At 34.2% G+C, this 27,381-nt stretch overlaps 1 protein-coding gene across 2 annotated transcripts in view; it reads right to left on the reverse strand.

Moving 5' to 3' along the window:
- LOC123322881 overlaps positions 1 to 27,381 on the reverse strand; it is a 52,005-nt gene continuing 24,624 nt past the window's right edge. The window contains exons 2-3 of one of the 2 annotated variants that reach the window (XM_044888155.1): positions 15,773 to 15,865; positions 1 to 236 (exon numbers count right to left, since the gene is read on the reverse strand). In XM_044888155.1, coding sequence (XP_044744090.1) covers positions 115 to 236; positions 15,773 to 15,865 — 215 coding nt within the window. In that variant the 3' untranslated portion in view covers positions 1 to 114. The remainder of the gene's footprint in view (positions 237 to 15,772; positions 15,866 to 27,381) is intronic. The other variant, XM_044888854.1, reaches the window with a different exon arrangement.

Raw genomic sequence — 27,381 nt, forward strand, 5'->3', positions numbered from 1 at the left:
TACATTAAAACTATACATTTTATAATAAAATGATCTGTACACAGGGACGTTCGAACAACATTCGATACATCCATAATTTCAGCAGTATTCTTAGCATATATAAATAATAATTCTTCAGTACATCATTCCTGGATGAAGTCCAGCACCTCTTTGGAAGTAAACATTGGGATTGCTGCTCATTGTTGGTTCCAATGTGGTATAGACATTTCCATCGTCAGGACTGAGGAAGACTCCACCTGAAAAATAAAATAAATGTTTCTCAAATCTCAATTATTATCAAATTGGAAGACCATTCATTTTAGCAAGCATAATTAGCTTTAAGAGTTTGAAATCCGCCTTGTTTAGTACACAAAACTGGAGAAGATGAATTTCTATAGCTTTTATTGCATTCTTATTGCTAGGTTGTCAATGTCTGTATTTTGATCGTTCTTATTCATTTAATTCGTAATAAGAATTGGCATCAGTTCTTTACGATTCAATTTTCAGCTATTCCTATATCCTAAATTTTTGACAACATATTCATATTGTAAACGGATTTTGTGAAATTATACATATGTATGTGTGATTGTATGTTTTGTCGAATAGTATTATTAAATTCATACTCTTTTTGATATTGTAGTGTCTGTAGTTAGTGACTCGAGGTTTTGTGAGGGAGTTGCAGAGCTGCAGAAGTTTAAAATGAAATACTGAAAAAGCCTCTAAAACATGACACAATGACATTTAACTTTTTTAGGATCGTTATAGTGAAAATAATAATAAGTAGCTACAATCTTAAAAAAACATAAGGAAATGTCATTGTGGAGTAAATTTTTTTGAGGAGTAGTAAAATAATTAAATAATTTCCAAAGTTAACTATGATAACGAAGCTTCAAATGGGTACTTGACTATTGATAACTTTCAAACTGTACTCCTAGAGATAATAGCGATTAAACTATATATGGAATATATAAATATGTTATGTAAACAGTATAATGTCAGATAATTTCTTAAGGACCGTAGGATGCTTCATGTTTCGTTTACCTCATGAGCACTGAAAATTCATTAACTGTAACCAACAACCAACAAGATACATTTTACTGTAGACCAGAACGAAGTACCTAACTGTCATCAAATTTTGAAAGATTGTTTTACTAATTGATGCATACTCTATATTTAACCTTATTATACTCTTATGTAACAAACAATTATTGGGCATTAAATTTTTGTCCAAATAATAAAACACAAGAATTCAGTATTTGGGATATCTGAACCATAATCCTTGTGCCCATGTTCTTCATGGGAGAGTGATCAAAAACTGTTGCTTAAACAGATTGTATACAGGGTGAGTCTTTGAATCGTACAAAGAAACAGATTTATTTGCCATATCATTTTTTTAAATTCAGCCCTGTTAAAAAGATATAGCCATTTTAAGTTTTCATAATGAGCTATGCCACCTCTTGAAAAACAAAATCGCATTATATGAGAAAATATGAAGAATACTATTATTTTACAAAACGTTCAAATTTTCATTAGGTAGCGTGCAACTTGGTTTAAACAGTTGGGTTCTTTGAATTTTTGGTATTTTTATGGTACGTTATGGTCAGAATGAGAAAACTGGAACACGTCGGTGATATTTTGTGTTCGAAAGTTTTATCAAATGAAAGAAAAAATTATATAAAACTGAAAATAACATTGTTATTGTTTTTCAACAGTCTGTATTTTTTAAACCGAGCCAATTTAGTAAAAATGGTAAAAAAAAAAGTGTTTCTTTTGACCTCACAAATGTACTGTTGAAATATTTGTACGAGTCAAAGACAATCTGTATAGTTGTGTAGATGGGATTGCGGAAAAAACATTTTTGCCTCGTGAAGTTTTCGAATATCTTGAGCTAGATACATGGCTTTTAATGTCATTTTTCATCAGTACATATTATGTTGAGGGGTGAGTTTTGGAAAAATCGTTTCTAGTCATATATCAGTAATTTTTGAAGCTAGATTCAAATAGGATGTAGAATTCAGAAAAAAAATTCAAAATGGAGGAAAACCTGCGAAGTTCTATGAAATTGCAGTGAATTTTTTTGTGAGAATCAAAATTGAAATCTGAGAGGGAACTAAACAGGGCTCCAATGAGAAAACCGATTCACGTTTTTGATTCTGTTTCTATATTCGAGTATTCAAAGAATGAGATCTGATTCGACAATTTGTCAATCGTGAACAAAATCAGCCACTTTGAAGGTTTTCTGTCATTTTGAATTTTTTCAGAATTCTACACCATATTCGAAAACTTATTTCAAAATTTATTTACACACAACTCACTACGACACCCCTGTATCTCGCTCATGCTTGTGTGTAAATGATTAGTTGCGGAAAATTTTGAGAGCCTGAAATATACCTAGAAATGATGTAGTAGGTTTCATGATGTAGCCACAGATTTTTGATCTTGTGAAATTTACGGAACGACTGTGGTTTTTTTTGGGGTTGGAGAAGTTTCTCTTCTTTATTTGAAAAAGATCATCAAAGGAATAGGTTCTGCATATATAGTATAGGAAAGGCTTGTTTTATAATCCCGGTATTCTATGCTCTGGCAAAGAGGCTTCAATGCTGGTTAATTACAACGGTTGAAATAGTTGCAAATTCAATAATTATACCTATATTAATGAAGTAATATAAGGCAAGGAGATTCATATATGTGGAAGATAAAAATTCAAGTATTGAGCAATTCTTCGGGTAACATAACATTACTTCAAGACCGATACACTTGAAATTACTCAAAGATACAATATTCACCAGAGCAGATAATTCATGCAAACGACCTTTCGTGAAATAATGCTCTAGGTCTAGACTCGAGAGGTTTGAGTTTTATTTAATTCATTATTCGTTGAAGGTGTAGGAATAACTACAGTTTGGTTACAACACTTAGAAAAGTTATCCGATTGTCACTTTCATTCACCTTTCACATATGATGATATGAAAAACAAAAGCTTAACAGAGCGTTCATGTATGTCCGAAAATTAATTGGTAACTGCGTAACTATTTTAAACGAAGCTTTCAAAGAAATAGGTATGTCCTCATGAAATGAATATCTTACCCGATAGCTTAAAGAACTGAGCATAAAATTAAAAAAATTTATAATCTTCTTCAATGAAACCATTCGAAATTGTGTATAATCCAACTCTAATAACTATCGATACAAGCAGCACAAATATTGGTAAATTTGTTTGAGCCAAACAAAAGTTTCTATTCAAGAATATTAGGTACTATGCGACATAGAAATTTTCATTAGTCATGAGCATTCACCAGCAAAATAATTATAGAAGTTTCTCTAGTTTGATTAGTCTTTTACTATTTGATAATTAGTTACGTTAATTTGTGAAAAATAGACTTTCCAAAGTTACTGCGTAAGTTTTGGTAACGAGTACGATTCTCAGTGAGAAGTAAATTTTTTTACAACAAACATAACAATTTTCATTTATATACTATCAATGGATAACACGTTTATGTATTATGTACCCATTGTATATTATTGACTACTTGATCTTCTAATGATATAACTGTGTCAATGAATAAGTGATGAATAATAAGAATAAGCATCTATACTATAAGAATCTATTCCGGGGATCACTAACTTGCTTTAAGTTTACTTGCAATATTTCACATTTCACATGTGCCTGTGAATTTGTTTTATCAAATAGGAGTTTGTACTTTTCCGATTATCTTGGTATGCAACGAACTCAGTAGATCCCATGCATATTATAGTCAAAAACCTGAATTTGTATGGATAACGTACGTTCAAAAAAATTCGTCGTCAAGTAGGCTATGGAATTTTTAACATTAACCTGTATATCGTAATTTTGTATGGAAAATGAAGAAGCACTTTTTAGGAAAAGTTACCAAGCTTCATCCAACGTGCGAAAAGCATTGTTTTCATTGAGTCAGATGACAAGAATCTGAGACAATCTCAATATGTTTATTAATTCTCTGTGAATATTGAATTGCTTTGGTCATCACTGAAAATCCATAACAAAACTAAAGAACATGAAAATAACTATTTTCATTTAATCAAAATTCAATTTAACCAAAAAACAGACATGATGATTTCTCCTTCTCGTTCTACTGTTGAAGTTCCATCAGAGAAAAATAGGTCCCACAATTTGTCTTTGACTGATGCATACCGAACTCCAATCTTTTTTTGGTGCTACCAGGGTAGGTAATCTACCTTTTCAAGTTTCTGATAACATGTCAATCTGTATGGAAACAAATTGATGTCTTTTTTCCAAAATAGTGTGGCATATGCCAACAGATACTTCAGCTACTTGAGATAAAACACGAGCAGAGGTTCGTGAAGCCTCTGTCATCATATTTTCGTTATTGCTGAATAATTCTGGGCAGAGACATAGAGTTTGTCTCGTTTCTGGGATTTTCTTCTTTTCAACACATCGCAAAACACAGTATTTCGGAAAGATTGATAATAATCTAAAGTAATATTGGGATACTTCTATGAAGTCGATGGAATATTTGAATAGTTCCACTCTCTTTCAATTTTGAAGTAGGATTCAATAGTAAATGCTTTTTGCATGTCCGTAAAAACCATTTTTATAATTTGCTAATAATTTTGATTCAACAACAATCCAAAATGCTAAAATGACAGTTCATCTGGAAAATAGTACAGCATTAGCTAAGAATTACGTTTAGATACGAAATATCTACGTTCAAAATTCCATAGCCCACTTGACGAATTTTTTGAATGCACGAAATATGGTAAACTGATTATCAAATTACGTCCTTTGAATGGCATAAAAGAAAATAGAATTGGAGAGCTCATAATTCTTAGATGAAAAACATGCAAGATTTCTGTAAATTTTTCACTGAGCTTGTATCGAAAAATTAAAAAATGAGTTGTTAAATTGACCTAAATATCCCCTTGAATTTAATACTCGATGGTTGCAATCAACTGATCACCATACTCAAATATTAGAGGACTCATTAATTGCTTTCAAATATATCGATATATGCAGCCATCGTAAAGCTTCTAAATAATGAAATTTCTTGCTCCATAAAATATTTTCTCGATTGACCTGAGATTATCTTTCCAGAAGCTAATTGCTTGATTATGAACTATCAGACAATGGATTTAATTTATGAGTCAATTCTCGAAGCGTACAGTGATCTTGATATCCAAGCACTCCATATAATTACTATCCACTAGTATAGAACCAACCACAAACTATTTGGCGGCTTTTACAGGTAGTCTGGGATATCCGCCTAATTTGGAGGTTATTTTTTATTGAGAAATTAATGAAAAAGCATTCCATCCAATGATATGGTCGAAATAGCAATTTAAATACGCGAAGAGGGTAATTTGAAGATTTTGTGAGACTGGATCAGCACATTAATAAGCCGTTAAATCTTGATATCTTATAAGAAGCAGGTGAGAGTGTTGGTGAAGCATTATCACAATCTCATATTGGTAGACATTATTAATCTTTCAGTTTATCATATTACGAGGATATATTGAAAAATTCTTAGCCTACTATAGAACCAAACAAAATTTTATTATTCAACATATTCTTCTCTAAATTGGATACATTTATTACAGCGAACACGCAACGTTTCTAGACCTTCACAAAAAATGTTTCTTCTTGCTCTGCAAACCAGACCTCCACAGCATTTATTACCTCCTTGTTGGAAGGAAATTCACGACCTTTTAAACTATTTTTCAGTTGAGGAAAGAGATGATAGTCGGATGGAGCCAAATCTGGTGAATAAAGGGGGCGTTCTAGTAATGCAAACCGTAAATTACGAATTTTTTGCATGGCAACATGAGATTTGTGTGCAGGGGCGTTGTCCTCCAAAAACAAAACAACTTTGGATAGCTTTCCGCGTCTTTTCTCTTTAATTTTTCCCGTAGAGTTATTCAAAAAATCAATCATGATTACTCCATGGCAATCCCAAAAAACTGAAGCAAGAACTTTTCCAGCAGATTTTTGGACACGAAACTTCTCAGGTCTTGGAGAACCAGAGTGTAGCCATTCCATTCATTGTTGCTTTATTTCTGGATCGTAGAAATGTACCCAAGTGTCATCCATAGTAACAATTCAGTTTAAGAAGTCTACATCGTTTTCAAATCGAACACAGATCGAACGCGATGCTTCCTACCCTTGCACATTCAAACATTTGGTTATCCATTTTGCAGCAATTTTTGTCATGTCCAAATTGACGTGAACTATATGATGAACGCGTTCGTATGAAATATTCATATCAGTGTCAGATATCCGTTATAGCACAATTCGATGGTCTGATAAAATAATGTCATCGATATTTTCGGGGACTGACACAGAAACTGGCCTTCCCGATCGGTCATCATCTTTAATGGAAAATTTACCTCTTTTGAAGCTTGCTGTCGAATTTTTCACGGTCGCATACGAAGGACATTGATCACCAATTAAGCATATCTTCGTAAATCTGCTTACCTTTTAACCCTTTTAAATACAGGTACTCGATGATGGCTCGATACTCCAATTTTTCGATTTTCAGAATTCCGGTGGACATCTTCTTTCTTTTAATTAATTGCGTAACTCTGGTTTACTTTTTTGACCTCAAACTTCACACTGACACTTCTAATGAGTTATTGTTCGTTGCTATGGTAACGCAATATTATTTTTATGCATGTTATCAAAACATCCTCGTATTTCGTATTTCATCAAATGCACTTGTACTTTTGGGCGTTCAACTTCTTGTGAAAGAGATAGGTAGTAGAATTTTTATAATCAAAGACGGTTCTTTTCTCGAAAGTTTCCAAGAATGTTTAATTAATTTGTATTCACCTTATGTTTTTAACTACACGCATCATCGTGAATAGATAAATGAAAACCCCAGATGGATCGAACTTCATCTTCATGTTCGATGACCGTAACATCATCTTAACAGTACTTTTCGATTTCGTCACTCAAAAGGTTAATGGATGAACTGCATAATGAGTGATGTGGATTTGATTATTCCCATGGATCGATGAATCTCGAGAATTTCCTCGAAGCCATAACCGATGGAGTGTGGAAAATTTGAATGAATATTCGGTCAAACTTTCGACCGATGAACTTTCCTCGTGTTATCGGATTTTTGATGGGACCCCAAATGATAATTACTTCCGTTTGGGAGGAATTTGAACTTCAGCAGGTATCATAGCCCACATAATTCGTTTATTATGGAATAGAAGAATGGAATTTTTCATCTAACTAACAAGTTTCACTGAAAAGCAGGATGGGAAAGAAGTAACTTTGATATTTTTTGGTCGAACAGGGTGGTATGATAATAAATGAAGAAGTATTTTTTGAAAATTATGAGTTATCAATTCTCTTTCGATGAGTGTATTGAAATATTGGGAAAAAATCTGTAGGAAGATCACCTTCTCTCAGGAAATTTTTGTTCCTCTTCCAGGTGGAAGATGAGTCTTTGACTCGTAAAAATATTTTAACAGTAGATTCTTGAGGTGAAAGAAACCCTTTTTTCCTTTACGATTTTTTCCGAATGGGCTCGGTTCGAAAGATACAGGCTGTTGAAAAACCGTAAATGTCACAAACGGTTTTATTGAATGAAATGAATTTCAATTTATAGTTCTTCATTTATTTGATGGATCTTTCTCAAATACAGGATATCACCTACGCCTACGTCTACCGAAAATTCAAAGAACCTCACACTAATTCGGACGCTATCTAATGAATGTTTGAGCATTTTATAAAATAAAAGTATTCCTCATATTTTCTCGTATAATGCACCGTTTTCTAGTAATTTGCTCAAAATATGTCCCCCTTCCTTTCAAAATTGACCTGCATTTTCTCTGAAAACATCCTTGTCGAGACAAAATTGGCCTGACAAGTTTTTGAATTGTCACCCTGTATATATTCATATGAAAATACCTGCTATACTGAAAATCTCTCTGGAAAACTGTCGGTAATTTTGAAAAGAAAGCAAATGTGAAATATCCTTTATTTTTGAGGTAAAAACGAGGTAATCCAAAAATAAACATTATCCAACTGCGGCCACTTTGTATTTACAGCACACAAGTGAGTACTTACTTCCATAGGAGTATGTGAGATCGACAAAAAAGTGCAATATGCACCTCAGCAAAAAACTGTCTATTGTCCTGCCTGCCTGAAGGCTCAACTGTAATAAACAGTTTTTCGTCCTTGGTAAAAATATAACATAATAAATAAACTGCTCCACATGAGTTAGGGATATTGACTTAAATTGCAAAAAAATATAGTGAAAATAAGATTTTGGTGATGAAAATTCATATTAATATATGATTTCAAGTTGCACATTAATTTTAGCCAGTAGGTCTGCAGCGTATACAGCCATAAATACAAGGTATGGCCTCCACGGGCATCAATAACAGCTTGACATCTTCTTTGCATACTACACACGAGGTTGTTGAACATTTCTTGAGGAATTTGGTTCCATAAACGGGGCAGAAGCTCTCTCAGTTCATTTAAGGATTCTGGGGTAGGTTGATGATTATCTAATCTTTTTTGGAGCATATCCCATGCATGTTCTATGCAATTCAAATCTGGCTGCACGGTGCGGTCTAGCGTTATCGTCTAGAAATTGAAAAGTTTCACCAATAGCAGCTTTAAAATTTGGCTCAACATTGTCAATGACATGCTCCCTATAGTGTAAGGCGGTCATATTCCCAGGACAAATGTGTAGATCTGTGCGTCAGTTGAAACATATCCCGGCCCATACCATAACACTACCCTCTCGGTATGGATGGACTTCTTGGACATAGTGACGATTACTGGGTATGCATGGGATTGTCCATACCCTTATTCTTCGAGAATCTGAAAATCGTCCATATCTGGATTCATCAGTGAAAAGGACACTACGCCATTGATCGTTCCAATTGATATGTTGCCTTGCCGATTCCAGTCTTTGACGCTTATGGTCACGTGTTAATGGAACTCCTCTCAATGGACGTCTAGAACCTAGATTCACCTCTCTCAAACGTCGTCTGATGGTTTCGATGGAAACTTGGACCCCATCTGCATTTTGAAGAGTAGTCCGTAGCATTGTACACGTAGATATAGGGTTTCTTCTCGCCGAAACGGTGATGAAACGATCCTGAGCAGGTGTTGTTTTTCGTCGCCCACCAAGCCTAGGTCTTTCCAACACGGAACCTGTCTCCCTGAACCTATTCCAAACTCGAGATATCACACTTTGGCTGACTTGGAGCCTTTCCGCTACAACAACCTGAGTTAGGCCACCCTGTAGCATTCCGATAGCCCTATTAGCCTCAGCGTTTGTTAATTTACGTCTTGGCATTTTCAGAAAACTCGTTTCAAATCGAAGCCGTTGATAAACTGACTTCATTTCAAAATAAGAACATTCATGAAGCATATGCAAAGAAGCAAACTTCAGAAAAAAGGCGACCAGATTGACGAAATGTCTCATACTGATTTTTATTGGATCGATTCAAGTTGTTATTGAGTTTTGAATGATTTTACAGGGATTTTCTCGAAGGTTACATACTTTTAAAAACGATTGAATACGATATCCCTAACTCTTGTGGAGCACTTTAATTTCCATAGAAATAGTCCGATAACAAGAACAAGCGTTGATCAGGAAGTTAAAGTGAAAATTCTTGTATGTAAAAGTAATTTTCCTTTACAACAATCTGCCAGAATCTCTGAACGTATTCAGAAATACAAGACAAGAGAGAGGTTTCACTTATTCCCACGCATAAAAATATTCACAAGAAAAATTTAATTAATTCCGAATTAGTATACAATTACCAAATCCATCAACTTTCGATGGTCGGATCCTTCCTCAATGCACCTAAGCATTATTCTAAGTATTCATGCCCAAGCACCTCTGCATATGATACACACATTAATTCAAATAATTTATTCCGGCGAGACTTTTCATTCAATGCAAATTGGCGAACGCGTTGCATTGCATGCCTAATACAGAAAAAACCATCGGCCGTATGATGGATGCGTAGGAGCAGTCATTCACTCGTGGCCAAAGCGAAGGTACGGAGCTGTATATGTTCCATGCAGAATGAATTGAAGTTAACTTTTGATTTATTGACCATTCACTGGCGTAAACCACTCCGACCACCATGTCTGAACAATAAGCAATGGGTAGGATGAGAGAAAATTTATTACGATTGTTATTAGGAATGCTGAATTCAAAGCCCAGCGCATACAGAAAAAGAAACCGCTTCGCCTTTTTCCCCAGGTTTTGTTATCATACGGGCGTGTTAACAAATGAGCTTTTGGATCGTAAAAGCTGGTTAAGAAGCGGGCTTGACTTGCACAATAAGGGTACCTTACACCGAGTACATAATACTCAAAAGTATCGCGCAATTTCAAAATCGACGAATATGTGGCTTCACCTGTTTAAATTCTTGGAAGGTTTTACACAGAGCGTTCTTGAATTGAAGGAACAAAAGAAGAGGCGTGAAATCTTGGATGATATCTAGAATAAAAGTCAGCTAGACATGTGTCAGCAAGCTCTTCGTCTTTGAGTTGTATACCCCATTCACTTTTATTTTAGCACTCGGTTGGCCATGGAAATTTGACACATTTCACTCAGTATAGTAAGAATATGTGGGGTTATTACGCTTATCAAATCATTTTTGGGTTTTAAATCAACGCTATGTTACCCGTTCTACGTAAAAGTTTCTGTTATTACGTATTTTATCACAATGTCGAATCTCTTCGGAAAATATGTGACGAACATAATTGACGTTCATACAAACTGATTGAAGGCATACCAAATCCAGATATTTGCATGGAAAACACAAGAGATCAGTATAATATAATATGTACTAGCTTGAGGAGAGTTAATGTTCGTTATCTTCTTCGACTAAAGCTTGAATATGTTACATCAGTTGTAGATTTCAAAAATATTAACCCGAAGATGAAATGCATATGATGCAGTGGTTGGGAATGGGTATCTCCCGAAGGAATTAACAGATAATTACAAGAATGTTAAATTCTTCAACAAAAACCATCTTGCATCAATGTAAGTTGAAGGAATTAAAGGAAGTTTCAAGTCAAGATGAACTTCACCTTTGAACAAAAATTTCACATGAATAAACAATTAACAGGACAACTGGCGCGTATTTGTTGCTGTTCATCTTAATACATTGATATAATAATAATAATTAGGTGTTTATTGGTACCTTAAGACATTAACAATGTATAGGACAAGTCAAATGAAAAATAGAAAAATCAATTTTTGGGAACTTATTCTACGATGACATTAATCGAAAATCCTGTAATAAAATTTTCGCCTTAATTCACTCAAACATAAAATTCTCGAATGCCACCCTTTTTTTGGGTTTCCCAATAGAAGGAAATTCTTTGTCATCCTCTTCATTCACAATCTTTCTGATTGTGGAAATATTCAGCTGAAATAAAAGTCGTTTAGATTCAGATGAAATATTAGGTATATAAATTCTCTTAAATTGAATATGTGCGATACCGTCTGACGTATTGTGGATTTTAGAATATCAGGGTATAATTATTTGAATGAGCGGACCTGAATTCTAAATAGCACTTCCTGAAACCCTGTCTCTTTTTTCAATCACACCAAACAAGTTGTGGGTGCAAAATGGGACAGAAGACTCTGGCAGAAACAAATTAAAAGTTGCTTTTCAGGCCCACACTATTTTTTTGACATGGTATTACCCCTTAAATTCTGATCAATATGTAGACGACCCAGATTGACAGTTTGACGATAATCTTCATTTGAACTGATAGTGTATGGGACGCATTAAACGGGTAGTCAAAATCTCTAGAGAGGTCATAATAATTTTTTTCGAAGTAGTGAATGCCTGTCAATGTTTTGTTAATTGTTTTGTTTATTATTCTCACTCAGCAATCCGATACTGCTTTTGATTGTTCAATATTGATTTAATGATTAATAACTGTCCATTTCAATTCGGTTTATTATTTATTCGAATGGTTATACACGTACATCGTTCACGGAGGAAGTTAATTTATTTTGATATATTCATAATGATTGGGCAGATGGTTAAATAATAGTGAAACATAGCTGAAATGGAATAATTGTTTTGAGATTATTTCCAATTTTTCATTTCAATTTTATAGTCGTTAGATTGCTATGACAACTCGTTCCAAATCAAAAAGTTATAGGTATCATAAATCAGTTGGGTGTTAACTTCAGGAATAAGATCTTGAGTCTATAATACGTCGAGTTGTTCTAGGAAATCTTCTATCCGCCTAGTGGTTTGAGAATGCACAATTATATTGACGATATTAAATTTTCTATGAAAACTGAAGTGGAAACAAGACAGGAATGCATAGGAGAATGATTCTCCTGTATCCACACAAGGGTGTCTGGACTAATTTTCATAGTTTCTTGAAGTTGATTTCCACAATGATGTTACGATCTTTTATAAAGACCCTGTATAGTATCACTTTAGGATCTGCAATGAGTACGAGAAGTAGCTGAAGCTTGGGAAAAGTTACAAAAGTTGGACGACGGTCTTCGAATGTTTCAAATTGTTAGTATTTCTTAGGTTACATTTCCCATGAAAAATTTGATAAATTGCTTTTGCTTCGGTAGGTACTGATAGTTGGGGAACCCAAGAGGGAAATTCAGGATTTACTCGAGTCAGATTTATATAAGGGGAGATACCTTGTACTCTGTAGAGTACCTCTACCAAAAATTAGACCTGTATATAGGGGAATTGTCTAGGGCAGCCTGTCAGAATAGTAAAAAAAAAAACGATCATTGCACATACTCGAGAGTGACAGATTGAGATATTTGTGGTTAATTACATGTTGAAAAGTATATATTCTCTTAATCTGACAATTTAAGCGTGACGAAAATGTGTGGGAGGGCGCCAAAGTTAGGTGACATATAATCTGACAGTTTTAGCAAGCCAAAACAATAAAAATTGGCCATAAAGGTCAGAAAAATCTGTTTTTTTTAATTATCTAGTCTCCTGTGCTTCAAATTGTTTTCGCATTCATTATAAAAGTTGTGAAGCATAACATTCTCTATAAATTTTGTCCGAAGCAATTTTTCGTACGTTTGAGAGAATGTTTTTGAGATAAATGGCGATGAATGTACATTAGACTGGGTTTCTACATTGACCTTGGCCCTTTGCATGTGTGGCTAAGCTCTTTGCTCTTATCACCCTCTAGCTCGAAAACGGTTGAGGGTATGAAAAATTGCTTCAGACAAAAATTGTATAGAATTTTATTATCTACAACTTCCATAATGAATAAAGAAAATATTAGAGGTACAGGAGGGGAGATATTAAAAAAAAATGCCTTTTCATCATCTTCAAACTTCCAGATTGAGAAAATCCCCCTGATTAGTGTCAGTTTGTTTGTAGATTTACCTTTTCAGTTTGGGATGTGGCTCGGACCTGCCACTGTCGCTGTTTGCCACGAAAGTGGCTCGGGGCTACCAGATTTAGAAAATTACTGTCTCAGAATAGTCCTGCCGCTATATCCCCTCTACGTAATGGAAATCGAAAAAGAAATTTCATTTTCTTTCCTCTGTTTGAGCCATTATTTTTCGTGAGCGTAATTGGGCGTTTAATTCAGTTCCTTATGAATAATTAATCCAAAATGAATCTATAGAAAATAATACTTCACGCATGTACCTCATGGAAAAATATCACGCTATCTGAGAAAAATCCGTTTTAAATCATTCGATGTCTGGCGATAATTAGATGGGTGAAAAGTTGAGTTCAAGACAAATTTATGTCTGTGGAGCTGAACAATTTCCATTGGTTGAAGTTAATCGACCGTTAACTTGCACGCAGCTTTGCTGACGAATGAGTAATAAATGGAGGATTTTTCATACTTTCTATTCCGGTTTTCATGTGAGCAAATATGGGAGAAAAGTAGGTGTGATCGGTCCAAGCTTGGACTTAGTATTTTCGAAAATGTCATGTAGAAGAGAATAGAGCCATAGGGATAGGTTAACTACCCTACTCGTTCGATCCTCAGATTCTACCAAATTAACCAACATAAGAGCGGAACAGTTGGAGGTATCAAAAATTGGTAGTTCTCACATCTCGACTTTTTCACTACTATCAAATTTTTCATTTGCCCCACAGACATATTGTTCTATGAAGTTTGAAAAGAATTTGAGAACAATTACAGTTATAGACAATATATACAGTAATAATAAACTGCTCCACAAGAGTTAGGGATATCGTATTCAATCGTTTTTAAAAGTATGTAATCTTCGAGAAAATCGCTGTAAAATCATTTAAAACTCAATAACAACTTGAATCGATCCAATAAAAATCAGTATGAGACATTTCGTCAATCTGGTCGCCTTTTTTCTAAAGTTGCCAAGAAGTAAATTAACAAACGCTGAGGCTAATGGGGTTATCGGAATGCTACAGGGTGGCCTAACTCAGGTTGTTGTAGCGGAAAGGCTCCAAGTCAGCCAAAGTGTGATATCTCGACTTTGGAATAGGTTCAGGGAGACAGGTTCCGTGTTGGAAAGACCAAGGCTTGGTGGGCGACGAAAAACAACACCTGCTCAGGATCACCGTTTCGGAGAGGAGAAACCCTACATCTACGTGTAGAATGATACGGAACACTCCTCAAAATGCAGATGGGGTCCAAGTTTCCATCGAAACTATCAGACGACGTTTGAGAGAGGTGAATCTAGGTTCTAGACGTCCATTAAGAGGAGTTCCATTAACACGTAACCATAAGCGTCAAAGACTGGAATGGGCAAGGCAACATATCAATTGGAACGATCAATGGCGTAGTGTCCTTTTCACTGATGAATCCAAATATGGACGATTTTCAGATTCTCGAAGAATAAGGGTATGGACAATCCCACGCATACCCCGTAATCGTCGATATGTCCAAGAAGTCCATCCATTCCGAGAGGGTAGTGTTATGGTATGGGCCGGGATATGTTTCAACGGGCGCACAGATCTGAACATTTGTCCTGGGAATATGACCGCCTTACACTATAGGGAGCATGTCATTGACAATGTTTTGCCAAATTTTCACGCTGCTATTGGTGACACTTTTTAATTTCGACGATAAAGCTAGACCGCACCGTGCAGCCATAGTTGAGAATATACGCACTCACCAGATTTATATTGCATAGAACATGCATGGGATATGCTCCAAAGAAGATTAGATAATCATCAACCTACCCCAGAATCCTTGAATGATCTGAGAGAGCTTCTGACCCGTTTATGGAACCAAATTCCTCAAGAAATGTTCAACAACCTCGTGTGTAGTATGCAAAGAAGATGTCAAGCTGTTATTGATGCCCGTGGAGGCCATACATTGTATTAATAGTCTTAAAATGCTTGAATTCTCTGGGAATAAAATTTTGTTATTTTACTCGATTTTTCTTAACCACCCTACGCTGCAGATCTACAGGCTAAAATTAATTTGCAACTTGAAATCATATTAATATGAATTTTCATCACAAAAATCTTATTTTAACTATATTTTTTTGCAATTTAGTCAATATCCCTAACTCTTGTGGAGCAGTTTATCTTTCCAAAACGTATAGACCATATACAGTGCGATTTACTACTGAAAAGTGAAAAATAATCAATATTTCGTGCTGAAAATAGACGTTGAGGTTTTCAACAAAGACCTTTCTTTCTGAAACATTCTTACATTTCAGCAACTTTTGGTTATATCGGAAAATTTTCAGTTGTCACCTTCTTCAAAATGAATAAAGTAACGAGCAGAGAGAAACATGCAAGCAAGACGCTGAAAATAGGTCACATTCTTCAGCATCAGAAAAACCCATGAAATACCCACCTGAGATATATCTCGTTGAATAATAGCCAGGTGGAGGAGGATAGTACTGGTGTACTCCTTTGTAGCTCGGAGGTGGCTGGTAAAGCGCCAAATCTGAAATATATACAGTATGTGCAGGAAAATGGTGAAATATGTACAGTGCACAGTAATTCATTTATATACAGTTATTTGAAATGTGTGATATGCAAATTAAACAGGAGATATATCGAGTTGTAACTTTGTCCCAACCACATTCATACAATATTTACAGCTATGTAGTAAAATTACTGAGCATGGGAGAAGCTAGAATCTCATTGACACCCAATAAAGTGAAAAATAAACATTATTGAGGAAACGTATTACATACTCCCATTATTTTCCCATTCTGTCTAGAGTGCAAGGAAATAGAGAATAGGTTTTTGTAGAACCAGTGGGTATGATACAACTGAGATGTAGGAATAAAGAATGTAAGAAATGTTGATTGCAAGAAATTGTTGAAAATTTAAGTCGACCCTTAGTTGACACTTGTATTTCAACTAGGCAGGTATACTTTATTCACTTTTATTTTGGCACTCGGTTGGCCATGGAAATTTGACACATTTAACTCTGTATAGTACGAAAATGTGGAGTTATGACGCTTGTCAAAACATTTTTGGGTTTTAAATCAACGCTATGTTGCCCGTTCTACGTAAAAGTTTCTGTTATTACGTATTTTATCACAATGTCGAATCTCTTCGGAAAATTTGTGACGAACATAATTGAAATTTATACAAACTGATTGAAGGCATACCAAATCCAGTTATTTGCATGGAAAAAACAAGTATCAGTATAATATCAAAATATGTACTAGCTTGAGGAGAGTTTATGTTCGTTATCTTCTTTGGCTAAAGTTAATCAGTTCTAGATTTCAAAAATAATAACCCGAAGATGAAATGCATATGATGCAGTGGTTGGGAATGGGTATCTCCCGAAGGAATTAACAGATTATTATAAGAATGTTAAATTCTTCAACAAAAACCATCTTGCATCAATATAAGTAGAAGGAATTAAAGGAAGTTTCAAGTCAAGATGAACTTCACCTTTGAAGAAAAATTTCACATGAATAAACAATTAACGGGACAACTGGCGTGTATTTGTGGCTGTTCATCTTGATACATTGATATAATAATAATAATTAGGTATTTATTGGTACCTTAAGACATTTACATTGTATAGGACAAGTCAAATGAAAAATAGAAAAATCAATTTTGGGGAACTTATTGTACGATGACATTCATCGAAAATCCTGTAGTAAACTTTTCGCATTAATTCACTCAAACATAAAATTCTCAAATGCCACCACTTTTTTGGGTGTCCGAATAGAAGAAAATTCTTTATCATCCTCTTCATTCACAATCTTTCTGATTGTGGAAATATTCAGCTGAAATATAGGTCGTTTAGATTCAGATGAAACATTATACAGGGTGTGGCGTAATGAATGGATAATATTGAGCCTGGGGGTAGAAGACTCTATGGCGGTTCAGAAAAATATATTTTACGTTCAGTAAAAGTGCCTTGGTTTTCGAGATATTGGAGATTTTCGAAAATTCAAGAGAATTACACCCTACGCCACTCGTTTTGCAGGCAAGACTCCAAATGAAGGAATTTTTTCAAACTGTTTTTTGGATAGTATTCCTGGATAGATGATCTATCGAATGTAATTCATTATTTTTGAAGGGCATGAATAGTTCTTTATGAAAAAAAGAATTAACTCAAATTTTCCGTTTTGCTAATTTTTTTTCATAAGTTAAACCTAGCGCGGTGTAAAAAATAATATGGTTACCTGAGAGCCAATGCAAGAAAAAACATGCCAGTTTCATTGAGATTCCGAAATGGTATAACTCTCTGTATTCTCAGCATTTAATACAAAATAAATTCCTATTGCAATCAGTTGAGGCCTAGTTTAATGTAAACAGTGTTTCTAAAATTTTTATTAGCTAAAATGAGAAATGCAAGCAGAATGAAGCAATCGTCTACTGAAGCTCATGGTGGCCTCTTAGAGAATCTTTTGTGATATTTAATTCAATGAAACGACACTCATTTTGAAATTGTTGATATCTATGCAATAAAGCTATGATTCATTAGAAAGTGTAGACTATAGAGCATGTATCAGAACTCATGGTGGCCAATTTAAGCATCATTTGTGATTTGTGAAACTTTATTCAATGAAACGATATTTTACAATTGTTATTTTTTCTCGTTTTCTTTTATTATTGAACCCCAACGTTGTGAAATCAATATTATCAAGTTAATTTCAAGTTATGCATTAAATTTCTGCATTTTTGTAACAAGGGTCTTGACTCAATGTAATAAAAATTACCTAATTTTCAGCTTTTTTTCTTAATTACAAAAGTGCTAAAATTCACTTCGTTACTCGAAATTCGCTTAACAACTATTAACTCTATAACTATAGGGCTTAATAATGAAAGGATACGAGGGAAAAAACCCAATTTTAAAATATTGTTTAATTGAATCGAGTTTCACAAAATGTGTTCAAAGTGTGCATCAGGAGCTGTACTAGATCCTCTACAACTTCTTATGAATAATTGCTTTATTCTGCTTGCAAGTCTCATTTCAGTTGCTAAAAATTAAAGAAAAAGGCTAACGTCAAACTCTGCCTTGACTCAATGTAATAGAAATTTATTTTGTATTTAATGCTGAAAATAGAGTGAGTTATACCATTTCAGAATCTCAGTGAAACAGGCATGTTTTCTCTTGCTTTGGCACTCAGGTAACCATATTATTTTTCAAAACACGCTGGGTTGAACTTAGGAAGAAAAAATAAGCAAAACGGAAAATTTGAGTTAATTCTTTTATTTATGAAAAACTATTCATGCGCCTCAAAAATAATAATTTACATTCGATAGCGCATCTATCCAGGAATACTATCCAAAAAACAGTTTGAAAAAATTCCTTCATTTGGAGTCTTGCCTGCAAGAAGAGGGGCGAAGGGTGTGATTTTCTTGAATTTTCGAAAATCTCGAATATCTCGAAAACCAAGGCACTTTTACTAAACGTAAAATATATTTTTCTGAACCGCCATAGAGTCCTCTACCTGCAGGCTCCATATTATCCATTCATTACGCCACACCCTGTATAAATTCTCTTACATTGAATATGTTCGCTACCGTCTGACGTATTGTGGATTTGAAAATATCAGGGTATAACTATTTGAATGAGCGGACCTGAATTCTTCATAGCACATCCTGAAACCCTGTCTTTTATCAATCACTTTCGGCATTTTCGTGATAAAAATTGATATGAGTCGTGGCAACGGCGTTATGAGATTAACGACATTTCATCAGTACCAACCTCACTCTGTTCTAGTTACAAAAACTTGAGAAAATTATTTCATGGCCAACCGACTGCTAAAATAAATTTGAATGGAGTATACATGGTAATGTGCTATAAGAGTGATTCGAATGTACTACATACTCACGTAAGCAGGATATAAAAGGCTGAATGAAGACGTTAACAATGTGGATATGAGTTCTTGAATGTGTCAGAAATCCGTGAAAATTATTTTTTCCAGGAAATTGAAAAACCCTGATTTTTGGGACAGAGCATTATTGTGGCGCTATTATGTGGAGTTGAAATTTCTGTTAAATTTAAATGCAGCATTTTCAAATCAATCCTTGATTTGTTCAAGTCTATACAGGGTGAGACTTTGACTAGTATAATTATTTCAACAGTAGATTCTTGATTTGAATATCAAACTTTGACCAGATTGTAAATGGAATTCCGTCACATCCGAACTCCATGTTGAATGCTGGCTAAATGTTCCTAATAATCCAATGTATATCAGATCAGAACATAAAATTTCTGATTCGATATTATAAAGAATCATTTATAATTTTTCTTTAATATGCATTATTCCGAATGCAGAAAGCCACGTTATTTGCACATGAATCATTTTTTCCACGCATAATGAATTTCAATTAACTCTGATTGAAAATTATCAGGTTGAAATCAAACCATACCGTTTTTTTCCAACAATTCATTAAAATTTATGTTCATCACAATGATATAAAACGTTCATGAATTGATCGATTAGAGATACATTGCAAATGAAATGAACGCTAAAAGATCTTGGTCCGCTATCATAAAGTTGTTCACTGACTATGAAATAATAACTCAACAAGAAGCGTTATCCTGATTTAATCATTATTTACAATGGCACAAGGCAGTCAAAGAATATATTTTATCTGGATGGTGATGAAAATGGGATCAAGTAAATATTGCTTTGGAAAAAGATCAAAGTTGGTTGGTAATTTTACTGATGATGAATTAGAATGGCAGCTTTTTTTGATAAAACTTACTATTGATTTCGATTGGAAAGTAGGCTGTCGAAATCATTTCATAATATTGGAGATTTTGTATGAACACGATAATTTTATCCGTTTCTGAGAAAACGCAATTGAAAACTTTATTGTCTCAGAGGAAAATTTCAATTTTATTTAATGCATGAAAAGTATGCTTTCGAATGTCTGAAAAATGTTGCTGTTTGGATAAATGTTTTTGCTGTGACATTAAAATCGTCCAACTTCAACACCCTGTATGTTTTTCCCTCAGCAAAAGCTTTTGCCTTTTAAAGGTATATCTGCTCTTATCGCTATATTTCGTTACTGTGTCGGTTCTAATACACTGCGCAAAAAAATTAACGCACCTTATGGAAATCTCAAATTCATTCTACAACTGAGGGTGTTCTCAATGATTATTATTTTTATCAGAATTATGCATGCATATGTTATCCACTTTCAACGGTTTTCTTCAATAAAGATGTTTTTCCCAGCAGGAATAAAAAAAGATGATATTATCAGATTTTGAATGTATTGGCTCCATTCTAAAATCAGTTGTTCTCGATCAATTCTAGTGATCAATAGTTTTTTTTTCGTTTGATTTTCTACACTCGATCGCTATTCAACTTTGACCAAGAGGAATGTGCCCAAGCGGTAGTTTTGCGAGAAGAAGGGTGGACATACACAAGAACTGCAGAAAGGTTTCGAGTTTCCCATACAAGTGTGTCCAGAATGTTGTAGTGATTCAGGGAGACAGGTATGAATGCCCGAAGACCAGGACAGGGTATACCGCCATTCAAGAACGTTACTTGAGAGTTTCTTCGTTGAGACAACGGTTTGCAACCGCTCGCCTCCTTCAAATTCAGCTTGAACAAACTCATGAGGTGCAAATTAGCACTCAGACAATAAGAAATCGCCTCAGAGAATATGATTTAAGGCCTCGTGTCGAGGCAAGAGGTCCAGCTCTCACCCCAGGCCATCGAAGGGCGCGTTTGGATTTTGCGAGAGAGAGCATATCCATTGGGAAGAGACCGATTGGGAAAGAGTTCTCTTCAAAGATGAGTCTAGATTCTGCCTCTACCATTGTGATCGACGTTCCCTTGTATACAGACGTCCACATGAAAGATATGCTCAGTGCAATTTCCTGAATACTACTGGTTTCGGGGGAGGATCGATTATGGTATGGGGTGGAATATCTTTGACTGCTCGCACAGACCTAGTGGTCGTTGATAATGGAGCTATGAATGCTGATAAGTATATAAGGAACATTCTTGAAGAGCATGTAGTGCCATTTGCCCCATACATTGGTGAAAATTTCATTATTATGGACGATAATAACAGACACCACAAAAATTATCGTGCGCTCATCGTTCAGGAGTACCTTGAAGTCTCTCGAATGGAATGGCCAGCAAGACGTCCAGATCTCAATCCGATTGAGCAGGTTTGGGACAACCTCAATAGAAGGCTGAGAAGTTCAGAAAATCATCCAGTTACTCTTAATGACTTAGGAATCCAACTCGGAGAAATCTGGGAAGGATTAGATCAGAACATTTTAAGATCACTCATTTTGAGTATAAACCGTCGTTGCCGAGTTGTAATTAACGCAAGGGGTGGAAATACCAAGTATTAAATCACTTATCAGCATTTCAGTATTTTGAAAATTGTTCATTTCTCTTCTTTCACATAAGATTCGGTGAAATCCTGAATTTTTCTTCCATTTAATGTGTTTTGTTTCGTTCAAAACCTTCCCGAGAGAACATAAAAAATAAGTTACAAAGTCAATGTGGAGTTAACTTTCATTAAAATTGAGATTTTCATAATGTGCGTTAATTTTTTTGCGCCGTGTAGTTATGAATCACCATGTATTTTATCATTGAATGCTAACTAAAAATATTTCTTTCAAAAATAATTAGAGTAACTCTTCTTAGGAAACCGTCAACATGTGGAGAATTGTTCATTGGAGTATTGTCAATATTTTAGATTGTGAATTTGACCAAAATGTCATCTATATAGGTACTGTAGGTATATTCCATGATTTCTTTCACATCACAAAAAGGAATTATTTTCACAGAGCTTGCTACCACGCCGTCAAGAAAAATATAGGTACAAACGATAGGAAACAAGGAATACATATAAGTATTGTAAGTAGACTGAATTTTCGTTGGTCTGTCGTTCTTTCAACCTCTTTCTATTGAAGAAATCACAAATTACAGCACCTTTTTCAAGGTTCATCCTGTCCAGCACATCAATCATGATGACAGAACCGATTAAAAAATATTCCGAAAGAATAATATGAATTTAGTCGAATTGAAATATGTTAAAGTGACCATTTATCACTATTACATAGAGAGGTAATGAATTACACTTTCACAGTCGAGTCGTTCAAAAAGATAACGGACGCAGGAACAAATTAATGTGTACAACTACATACCTAGAAAAGATATCTCATCAACTCTTCTCGAGTGTAATTACTGTCAAACAACTGACCCGTCGAATAAATACGAGAGCTACTGTTATGATAGTAAATTGTAACTTTTAACGATCCTCGGGTAACAGCTGTACAAACTGTCGGAATATTTTGTATATTGAAGACCGCCATTGAAGCAAAGCGACTCATACAAATTTTCAGGCGAACGGAAAAAAAAGAAACATTCTGATTGAAAAAGAATTCAATAACTGAACAGTTTGGAAGTCATCCTACTATTCCCACTTGTTTATCAGAGCTGAAAAACGGAAAATTGTAAAAATTATAGAATTCATTGTTAGAAAATCTAGTTAATTGTTACAAAATTGTTTCATGAGCCAATCCGATCGCCAAAAGAATAAACAAGTACTTATATCTTTGACTCGTACAAATATATTTCAACGGTAGATTCTTGAGGTCAAAAAAAACTTTTTTCCTTTACCATTTTTTCCGAATCGACTCGGTTCAAAAGATACAGGCTGTTGAAAACTATAAAAAATGTTATTTTTAGTTTTATCTCAAAAACGGTTCTATCGAATGAAATGAATTTCAGAAGGTAGTTTTTGATTTATTTGATGAATCTTTTTCGAACAAAAGATATCACACACATCTTCCAGTTTTCTCATTATAACCATTAAGTACCAGAAAAATACCAAAAATTCAAAGAACCCAACTCTTGAAACCAAGTTGGACGTTATCTAGTAAATATTTTGACGTTTTGTAAAATAAAAGTATTCTTCATATTTTCTCTTATAATGCGTCGTTTTCGAGTAATTTGTTGTTTAAAAATTAACATTGGGTACTTTGGCTGAATACAACTCTGTTTAAAAGATCCACAGTTATGTAGTGTCACAGATTCAGCTAGTTATTCTGAAGAGAATTTTATTTTCCAAGAGTGACACAGCTCATTTTGAAAACGCGTGTACATGTATACAGGGTGTCCGCGCCTTGGGGCAGCGGTTGATTATTCTAATTGTATCAATTTTACAAAAAAACAGTTTCAAATGAAACTTTCCTCTTTTTAGGTAGAGCATCTCCTTCAATTATTCAGAACTATACAAAGTGTTTCGTTTCTTCTGCACACATACCAACTTCGGTATTTTAAATGGAACACCCTATATATTTTTGCAGTTTTAAATTCCTTTTTAAATTTGAATATAAGTTTGATAACACAACTATGTCTGAATTCCCAACGGTTTTCGAGAAATTTGACTTTTTATTAATATTTTGACAGTTTGAGCTACTTACATAAAGGCCTATTTTATGTAATTGATTCAAATTTGGACTGTGTCTAGTCAATAAATGAAATACTAAGAATTTTCTTTGTAAATAACCATATTATATACAGGGTCGACGAAAACAAAGATCCATTATCAAAACAGAAATCCATCAAAATCTTCTTTTTTTCAAAGGGCAACCCATATTTTTTTTCTGTCCATTATTACTATATTATCAACTAAAAGCGAACAAAACATGTTTAAATAATGAACAGAAAAAAATATGGGTTGCCATTTAAAAAAATTAAGATGTTGATGAATTTCTGTTTTGATAATGGATCTACGTTTTCGTGGACCCTGTATATAATATGATTATTTACAAAGAAAATTTTTAGTGTATCATTTATTGACTAGACACAGTCCAAATTTGAATCAATTGCATAGAAAAGGGACGGAGCTATAGTCCTTTATGTAGGTACCTCAAACTGTCAAAATATTAATAAAAAGTCAAATTTCTCGAAAACCGTTGAGAATTCAGACATAGTTGTGTTATCAAACTCCTATTCAAATTTTACAAGGAATTTAAAAATGTAAAAACATATAGGGTGTTCCATTTAAAATAACGAAGTTGATAGCTGTGCAGAAGAAACGAAACACTTTGTATAGTTCTAAATAATTTTAGGAGATGCTCTACTCAAAAAGAGGAAAGTTTTATTTGAAACTCTTTTTTGTAAAGTTAGTAGAATTAGAGTAATCGACCGCTGCCCTATGGCGCGGACACCCTGTATAAATATACTTCAATAATTAGTTGAGATGATTCTGTTGCATGAAATCCGTACAATACTGAAGTGATCAGATATACTGATTCAATAGAGAGTAACATACTTCTGAGGTGTGAAGCAACGATATTAGAAGGATCTTACAGTTTCATTCAGAGTACCTCATTAAGTAGGTAATAATATGATTACAGCCACTTAGTTCTAGGATTCGTTCAGAGCCTATTAAGTAGCGTTTCTATTCGGGCTACTCAATTTGGTGATAAACTAAGCCATAATGACTTTTCAGAACTTGAAGCCGAGACTTCTTTCTAACGTAAAGTTGTCATAGTTAAATCTCATCAATGAAATTTAAAAGTATCAGATCATCTGAAACTAATTATTTCTATAGCTTTATCAAGAGGATAATCCTTGAACTAGAGGTTCTTTTGATTTTATCGATATGACCCAGATTAGTGCATAGTTGCCATAGTTTTGAACATAAGGTATAGGATACGTTTTCTTCGTATTTTATATTTTGTTATCCCTAGAGCGAGGACTCTGAATTGTGGTTGTTGACTCCACTTCGAAGATAGCAAACAAGAAAATTCATTATTTCTGAAGACTTCGAATTATTCAAACTCAAATTGAAATTTGAAGATATCTTTACTCGAAAAAGCTTCCAAGCTTCAAAGCGTGATGGCTAGTTGCTAGCAGGCTGGAAAAGTACGAAGTTCTTTTGGTAGGAGATTTTTCAATTTCGATATGAATTTTCTAATGGTGAATGTAGCAATTTCGAATTTTTGAAACCTTGTTCACGCACGACAAAAAAAAGAAGTATGCCGTGATAAAAATTCAAATTGCTATTAAATACAGGTTGTTTCAAAATTGATGATTTAAAAAATGTCTTCAAAAAGAGGAATTTGAAATTAAACATTTTTTCATGAAATTGTTGTAAATTAGAAAAAAAACAAAATAATATTTAGAGTCTCCCCACGTAGAACCACAGTTTGTTAGATAAAATGCGTTAAAAATTGGTGGTAAGTGGTTTTGAACAAAAATTTGAACCCCTTGATTTTTGAATCACCCTTTAAAATTTTTGCATCAATTCCGAAATACACTGTATAGTATGTAGTATATAGGGTGAGTCTTTGAGTTATACAAATATTTTTCAGTAGATTCATGAGGTCAAAACAACAATAATTTTATGATACCATTTCTTCCGATTCAGTCCTGATAAAAAGATACAGCCATTTCAAGTTTTCATAATGAGCTGTGCCACCCTTGAAAAAACAAAATTCTCTTCAGTATAACCTATTGAACTCTTTTAGAGTGCACTGGTATAACTAGATGAATCTGTGACACTACACATCTGCGGATCTTTTAAACAGAGTTGTAAAAAAAAAGTACCCAATGTTTCAGATTTTACTAATACTTTTTAATTTTTGAACATGAAATTACTCGGAAACGGAGCATTATACAAGAAAATATGAAGAATACTTTTATTTTATAAAACGTTCAAATATTCATTAGATAGCGTCCAGTTTAGTTTCAAGGGTTGGGTTCTTTGAATTTATGGTATTTTTATGGTACTACTCATCGAACTCATCGAATAAATGAAAAACCGTTTGTGTGATAGAACTGAAAATAACATTTTTTATGGTTTTTCAACAGCCTGTATCTTTTGAACCGAGCCGATTCGGAAAAAATGGTTGGGGAAAAAAGTGTTTCTTTTGTCCTCAAGAGTCTACTGTTAAAATATTTTCACCAGTTAAAGACTCACTCAGTATACTTACTCAATTATTTACAGTTACTTCCGCCAGTGTTATAATTATCAAACGAAAATAACAATATGGCAAATCCGAATTTATAGGTACCTGTAAATGTAGGAAGTTGCAGGGAGAGATCATATAATATAATCACTATTCTTACAAGATTCATTTACACCTTAATGGCCTACATCATTAACCTGTAAACCCAGACTCGCAAAAACGTAAGCGGGTAATATCGGCATTCTCAACATGAAATCTGAAGGTTATTGGACATTATTCGGGAATTTATTATCATACACAATCCAGAGTTCTACTAACAACGCCAGCATTATTTCAATTTACCATGTTTGTCACGAGAAACTCATGCAGAACTTAATGTACCTGAAGTTGCTCCAAATGGGATAAAAATCTTCATATGCCGGTTTGAAGAGGTACCGTAAATTGGATATGACTACTGCGTAATGGTTCAGTGATGGTTGTTTCGCTTTTATACCTCGTTGATCTTCAGTACGCCCAACAAGACCATACGGTGTGACAGTGATTAAGAAAATAGGTCTGTGTGGAGAATTTGGAAAGGTTCATTATTCGCCTTGCGGAGAAAATGAGGAGTGTTTGCATTGTTCAGAATCGAAAGATTCTTATCTTGTCATGTATCAGCATATACAGGATGGTCCAGATCAAAACAAAGAAATTTTAACCACGTATTCTACATTAAAAATAAGCCCTAGTTTTTCATATAAACATATGTCGAGAAATGTTTCCTCTCCGAGATACGGGGTGTTGAAATTATAGAAAAACAAATGTTTTTTATTAATAACTTTCACACTGCTTGAAATATTTTCATGAAATTTGAGACATAGGTTTTGAGCGTCAAGGAGCACTTTTTGCATAATATCATTTCCTTTCTATTCTACGAGTGGCGTCCGTACCGCAGCGAGACTGAATATTTTCAGATGAAAAAATGTTACGCCACTGGTTTTTTCGACAATGAAAATTTCTATTCAAATCCTTATTTAATTTGGAGCAAATTCGGTCTCTTAACTTTTTGCTGTATGAGGCACCGTTTCCGGTTAAAAAATAAAACA

This window comes from Coccinella septempunctata, chromosome 1 (genome assembly GCF_907165205.1).
Source record: "Coccinella septempunctata chromosome 1, icCocSept1.1, whole genome shotgun sequence".
Lineage (NCBI taxonomy): Eukaryota > Metazoa > Arthropoda > Insecta > Coleoptera > Coccinellidae > Coccinella > Coccinella septempunctata.